A 6,759-nucleotide genomic window follows, 5' to 3' on the forward strand; every position below is an offset into this window, starting at 1 on the left:
GTCAGTACCGAGACACACACACACACACACGTGGAGTTTACCACCGGCAGGCGTCCATTTTAATGACCGGACGCCGGTTGTTTTGGTGATGATGTGCGACGCTTTTAAAAGTGCTGACGCTGCTTTTTATGAATGATTGTAGAAACAAAAAATGTTCTTATGAACTCCTGTGAGAACCACGGCGACCCCGAGATGTTGCAAAGCAGCTCGACGTCCATATTTATCTGTGCACTACACACACATTTTAAATAAATATATATACTGTATAGAAAATGGAGGCAGTAGAAAAGAGATGATATGACAATGTTCTACGGCATTAAGGGTTAAGAACAATGATATCCATCTCATCCCATCAACACAGGATTAATGTGGGAAAAGAAGTTGTGGAAAAAGCAAGTTTTATTTTGTTGATCATCTAAATGATTCTCATACAGCACGTATCACGAGAATGTTTTTCAAAATAAGGCACTTTACGTTCCTTAATTGGTCGTGTAGAGAATACAAAAGTTCCCGAGCCGATGATTCTGTTCATAATTGAATTATTCAAGCAGGAAAATGTACATATTTATATTTTCCTGGCTTGTTTTGCGGTACTTTATATATTCAAGTCCAGAGTTGGCTGCAGTTGCATAGATCAACTAGAACGGGCACTCGGTAGAGCGCATACCTTCGCATATCACAAGATTGGGCATTGAATTATGAAAATGTTGGCATTAGTTGCATGCCAATTGGATAAAAATTGACTGCGCTATGGTAAAAACCTTTGACCCAATTAATCCCAAAATCTAAGCAAATGGTCCCCGGATAATAACCAATCATCACACCAAATTTCATGCGATTCGGTTTAATACTTTTTGAGTTATGCGAGTAACACGCATACAAATAAATAAATAAATAAGGTCAATGCGAAGGTAATAATGAAGATGTGATTGACTTCATATCGTACATTCAGAGTAATGCTGACGTGTTTTAACTGTAAAGTATGTCTAGAATGTCTTTCCAAGTAGTGATGGTACAAAATGTTTATTTTTCCTCCTCCTCCTCCTCCTCCTCCTCCTCCTCCCCCTCCCCCTCCAGGTATCAAGATCCCCGAGAACTGCGTGGCGCGCGTGCGCGAGGAGCTCCTGCAGATGGACGACGAGGTGAAGCGGCGGCGGAAGGAGCGCGAGCAGCAGGCGGCGGAGCAGCAGCTGGCGGAGGAGCGAGCGCGCAAGATGGAGCAGGAGAACAAACACCTGCTGGCCAACCTGTTCAACCAGAAGCCGATGCTCAACCAGTCGCTCGCCCAGAGCCAGGCCCTCAAGCAGAAGCTGAGCCAGAACCAGAGGACGCAGGCGGCGGGCGCCATGACGCAGCTGCAGCGGCTGCAGGCCCAGAGCCAGGCGGCCCTGCAGCAGAACTCGCCCCTGCTGTCCTCGCAGAGAAACCCCAGTCGATCGCAGCAACGGACGAACAACAGCTGGGCCAACAACCGGGGCGGCGGCGGCGGCGGCGGCGGCGGCGGCGGCGGCGGCGGCCGCCGCTCCAACTTCTCCCAGTTCTACCCGCAGCCCTTCGCGACCCCGTTCCCGCCGCTGAAGAGCCCGTCGTTGCCGCCGCCCGCCGCCACCGCCACCGCCGCCGCCGCCTCCAAGGACCCCCTGGACGAGATCCTGGACCTGACCGTGAGCTCGCCGTCGCCCGACAGCACGGAGGCGGCGGCGGCGGGCGGGGGGGGGCTGAGTCTGGACGGCATGGCGGCGCACTCGGCGGCGGCGTTCGCCGAGGACTTCAACCTGGAGTCTCTGATGGCTCAGACGGCGCCCAACAACGCCCAGCACGCCGCCGCGCTGCAGCCGTTCCTCCTGCAGCAGAACCTCAACCTGCTGGCCAGCAGCCGCCACCAAGACTTGATGGACCTCCTGGACCTGCCCCTGTCCACCCAGATGCCCGCGCAGAAAGCCAGCCCGTCGTCCTCTACCTCCTCCTGCTCGTCCTCCTCCGCGTCCTCGGCGCCGCACGCCCCCGCCGGCCTCCTGCCGCCGTCTGGCCTCCTGCCGCCGTCTGGCCTCCTGCCGCCGTCCGGCCTCCTGCCGCCGTCCTCGCCCTCCCTCTTCTCCGGCCCGCCGTCCTCGTCCTCCTCGCTGTTCTCCAACTCCTCCCCCCGCTTCTCCTCCAACTATCTCCTCCCCCTGTCGGACTCGCTGACGTTGCCCAACGGCCACGCCGGCGCCCTGGACGTGCGCGAGGCCCTGAACAGCATGCTGCAGGGACCGGACCGCTCGTCCGTCATCCAGTACCGGCCGCAGGACTAAAGAGCTCACATGGACTTTGTCTCTTTTTTTCTCCCTTTTTTTTTATTTAGGTAATGTTTTTGTTTTTGTCTCTTTTTTTAAAAAGCAGATTTTGTCTCGTTTGCTGCTGTCTTACGATCTCAACCCAGGACCTACCCCCCCCCCCCCCCTCAGGGCCTCTAGTCACTTCACTGCCTGTCCTGCACTCGGCTCACCCTTCCCATCGAATAGATTTCTGCACCAAAGTGTGTGAAAGGCAGCTGTAAAACAAAAAATAAAAGCCCCCCCCCCCCACACACACACACACACACACACACGTGATAACTGTATTTTATTGAAACACGAGCTGTCAAAACAAAAAAAAGGCTCTCGCTCTCGTCCAGGTGTCGAAATCTCTTAACGAACCTCCCGCTGCCGACTTCACGAGGTCTGATCAGTGAAGTTTATAGAAAGCTCTAAAAAAACAACCACCATGCATCTTGTTTTAGACTTCTGCTTCATCGCCGTTACTTCTGGCCGTTGCTCTCGAGGCCGTATGCAAGGCGCGTTCGAGCGGAACGAAAGACGGCGTCGAACTTGGAAGATGAAAAAAAATAGCCCCCTCCCCCCGATGAAATCTTTCAGCTGATAAGCCATGAAATGCCTCAGTCGTCTTCTTCTTCTCCTTCTTCTTTTTGTGTTGTTGTTGTTCTTCGCTCGTATGAACACTAGTGTGAGGGAAAAGGGGAGAGGAGGAGGGGGAGGAGCCAAGTCTGCTGTTGCAAACAGTGCCTTTTTTTGGAGAAACCTTCTAAATGCAGTCTTTTAAGAATCCATGTAGCCTAATGTATAGATTTGTACTCTTCAGCGTTGGTTTTCGTTTTTAATTTAAACATGGTATATTTTGTATTTAACTTCTTTTCGCCCCCCCCCCCCCGCTCAGCAGCCCCTATGTGCTCGTGTGATGTCATGTGTCCTTCTTTTGTCTCCTGTGTCCTTGTTGACGCGACGCTACACGGTCAGTACGGCGCCGGATTATCGAGCAGCGCGGATAAAAAAAAGAAAAATGTCCAAAAATTGTATCAACTTTTCTTTTTTTCTTTTTACCTGGCGATAACATTTAGCGACGCGACTCCTGGTTTGTTCGGATATTGAATTTCTCAGGAAAGTCTCGATTGCTTTTGTTGTTGTTGTTGTTTTTGTGTCAAATTATGAAAATTTGTTTTTTTTCAGAAGTCTTTTAAATACGGTGGATGACAAAGAATTTTAAGGTTTTATTGTCTTCAGGGCTGAAAACGTAAAAAACGAAAAAAAGGTATTGTCAGAGACAAAAAAATAAAAAACATTATGAAATATTTTTCCATTTCCGGCGTCAAGACTTTAAAAAAAGAAAAAATATATACAAAAAAAACATTTTTGAAACGTGTGCAGACTCGTGACGTTCACTGTGTATGATAGTACATATTTAACAAACACACACAAAAAACACAAAAAAAGAAAAAAGCAACCCGCGAGAGAGCCGGCGGCCATCTTTGTGTGTAACCGGTGTGACGTAAACATGTCGGTTCAGTTCAAGTGATCAAAAAGCAATAAAACCATATTCTACATTTTGTTGTGAGACAGAAATGCCGAAGTACTGTTTACGCTCGACGGGCGACACTTTGTGGAACGATCCTCCTCCTCCTGTTGTGCTTCATGGTCCTTTTTTTAGATGCAAACGACCTTCTTTCTCTTCTTTATTTTGTATCGTACATTTTCACGGGGCGAAGCGCTATGCGTTGTTTTTGTTTTTTTTAGATGTTTTAGTCATCGTTATTATAAAAGTCGTTGTTATTTATATTTACGGGATATTTAGATTTTAGATACGTTATCCTGCTTATTCGTAGAATAGTCAACGAAATGTTTGGTCAGGGAAGTTTCTAGTTTTCAAGATTTTACTATAAAACAAATTATATTATAATCTGCCACCAAATAAGATTGCACTGTTCTGTACTGCTGTACAGTGTCTGGATTTCTTTCTTTTTTTAAATATATATATCTATTTGTATGTATTTATAAAGATATATATTTATGTATATATTGTATTTATATATACATATTTATATAAATATATATATATGTGTATATATATATATATTTGTATATATATATATACATATATTTATATATTATTTGTATATATATATATTTACATATATGTGTGTATATATGTGTATATAAATATTTATACATATTTAAACATTTATATATATATAATTTATTTATATATATATATATTTATATATATATATATATATATTTCTGCTCATTTCAGTTTTGCTTCCGTCAAGTAGAATTGTTTCTCCAACTCCTTTTTTTTTTCCGGGCCTCCCCCGTTTGCAGAGAGATACCAAAGTATTCCACAGACACACCCCCTCCCTCTCTCCCCTCCCTCTCTCCCTCTCTCCCCCCCCTCTCTCCTCCCCCTCCCCTCCCTCCCCCCCACCCTGAAAGTTACCGGCGCAGACATCAGACCTTTTGTCAATCTCAGGAAGAAACGCCCAGCAGAAATATATCCTAAATTCCCCTCGTAACCGTGGTTACCCGTGCTCTCCTCACCCTGTGCTGTGACTCTGTTGCTGTATTTCACGTTCTAGACTCAATGTGACGGGTTTGTCGTTTGTCCTCGTGAACATGTCGGTGATTATAAATGTTTATGCCTTCTTAGGGCAAACTTTCTTTTACTCGTCTGTTTTGGGACATTTTTTAATTCACTTTCATGAAAAGCTGATTTGGGGGGGGGGGGGCGGGGGGGGAGTCGATTGGCACTGATATGTGCAATCGATCTGTCCGAGCCTTCAGTGTCACAGACGGTCCGACCGGCGGGATCTCACATACTTGTTAATGCTTCTTTTTCTCTCTTTTTTTCTAATTGTACAGCATGTTTTTTTCCTGGTACCCTCAATAATGTTGCTTTTTTAAAAAAATATATATTCCTCGTCGGGCACATTCCGAGACATCGCTCTGCAAAAAACAAAAAGGAAGATTTGTTACCTTTTTTTATTATTTTTTTGTGTCGTAGTCGCACAAATAATAAAGCTTTATGCATTTGAGGGATATACGGACCGTTTTTTTTTTTAAGGATGAAAAAGCTTTTTTTCTTCTTTTTTGGGTGGTAAGATTGGTAGTGTTTATTTTATCGTTTCATTATCATTTTGCACTAAGAATGGCATAATCAAGTTACTGTTCTCTTGTGGGTTATGATTGAGCATTGCAAGCTTGTTGTTTTTCTTCGATGGATAGCTCTGTGTATACTGTAACCATCTTTCCTTGTTTCTTCACCACATTACATACGTGTTATCACCCTCTGAAAAAAAATAATTTATTGCTAACAAAAAAAATGAAACAAAAAACATGCTACTGATTGTATGTATTTTTAAACAAAGCCTATTTTTTCTGTAAAGAAAAAGAAAAAAAAGAAACTGTGTTCAGCACTTTTATTCTGGGTTGTGCTTTTGTTTTCTATATATTTATAATTTAGATCCAAATGTATATATTGTAAAATTTGTGCCTTTCGACTAATTCTTTAAAAAGGTTTTCTACTCATTAAAGGAAGGACTATATGAAATTGCAATCTTAACTTTGTAAACAAATAAAAACTTGAAGATTGCTGAAACGTGAGTCTTTTGTTTAATGGGCCCAGTTTAGGAGAATGGCCTTTGTCCTCCTGGAGGTTCCTGGAGGAAGAGGAACCTCGTTTATTCACATAAAGTAAACAATTAAAAAGTGACGGAAGAACTGGCGCCACAAACTTTTACGTTCACACAAAATATACCTTATCAAATTCTTCTGAACTCAAAACCTCTGACTAGAAGCCTCTATAAATGTGTGCAAAACTATTTTATTTAGCAGTGTAAAAAAAAAAGAGTGTTAAGGCTATTGTACTTAAGTTTTAAAGATGTTACCATAAAATAAATTAAATTAGAATCTGCCACCAAATAAGATTGCACTGTTCTGTATTGCTGTACAGTGACTGGATTTCTTTTTTTATAGATACATCTTAAAAATGTATATTGATTATTCGTTTGATTTTGAATTCATCAATATTAATAATTAGAATACCAACACATTCTTTGAGTGGATATTTAACATTATTAAGCAATTTCATTACAGAATAAAATTTTAATTTATTACGAAGTTAATGATTTTTGTTTTTGTGTTTTTGGGGAATTTACACATTCCCAAGAAAAGACTGACTCCAAACTAGTATGGCACCACACAAAAATAAAAACGTTAGAAGCAACTAAAACTGGATTGCATCTACCTATGTGGAATTTCTTAATATTTGTTTTATTTATAATAATTATTAATAATAAACTTGAAATGCTCACCAGGTTTTACTGTGAATATAAATTGATATATATTATATATATATATTATATATTATTATTATTATGAATTGAGATCCTATGTAAAGAATGTAATGCTTTCTTAAATTAATAAGTGTTTATCTTATCGCAACCAAAAC

The 6,759-nt window shown here is 42.4% G+C and overlaps 1 protein-coding gene across 6 annotated transcripts in view; it reads left to right on the forward strand.

Moving 5' to 3' along the window:
- The window catches only part of si:ch73-63e15.2 (protein strawberry notch homolog 2), a 56,428-nt gene extending 52,818 nt beyond the window's left edge, over positions 1-3,610 (forward strand). For all 6 annotated transcript variants that reach the window (XM_056414188.1, XM_056414191.1, XM_056414189.1 and 3 more), the window contains one exon: positions 1,078-3,610. In XM_056414188.1, the coding sequence (XP_056270163.1) occupies positions 1,078-2,294 (1,217 nt within the window). In that variant the 3' untranslated portion in view covers positions 2,295-3,610. The remainder of the gene's footprint in view (positions 1-1,077) is intronic.
- The last annotated feature ends 3,149 nt before the right edge of the window (positions 3,611-6,759 follow it).

Source organism: Pseudoliparis swirei, chromosome 5, assembly GCF_029220125.1.
Source record: "Pseudoliparis swirei isolate HS2019 ecotype Mariana Trench chromosome 5, NWPU_hadal_v1, whole genome shotgun sequence".
Lineage (NCBI taxonomy): Eukaryota > Metazoa > Chordata > Actinopteri > Perciformes > Liparidae > Pseudoliparis > Pseudoliparis swirei.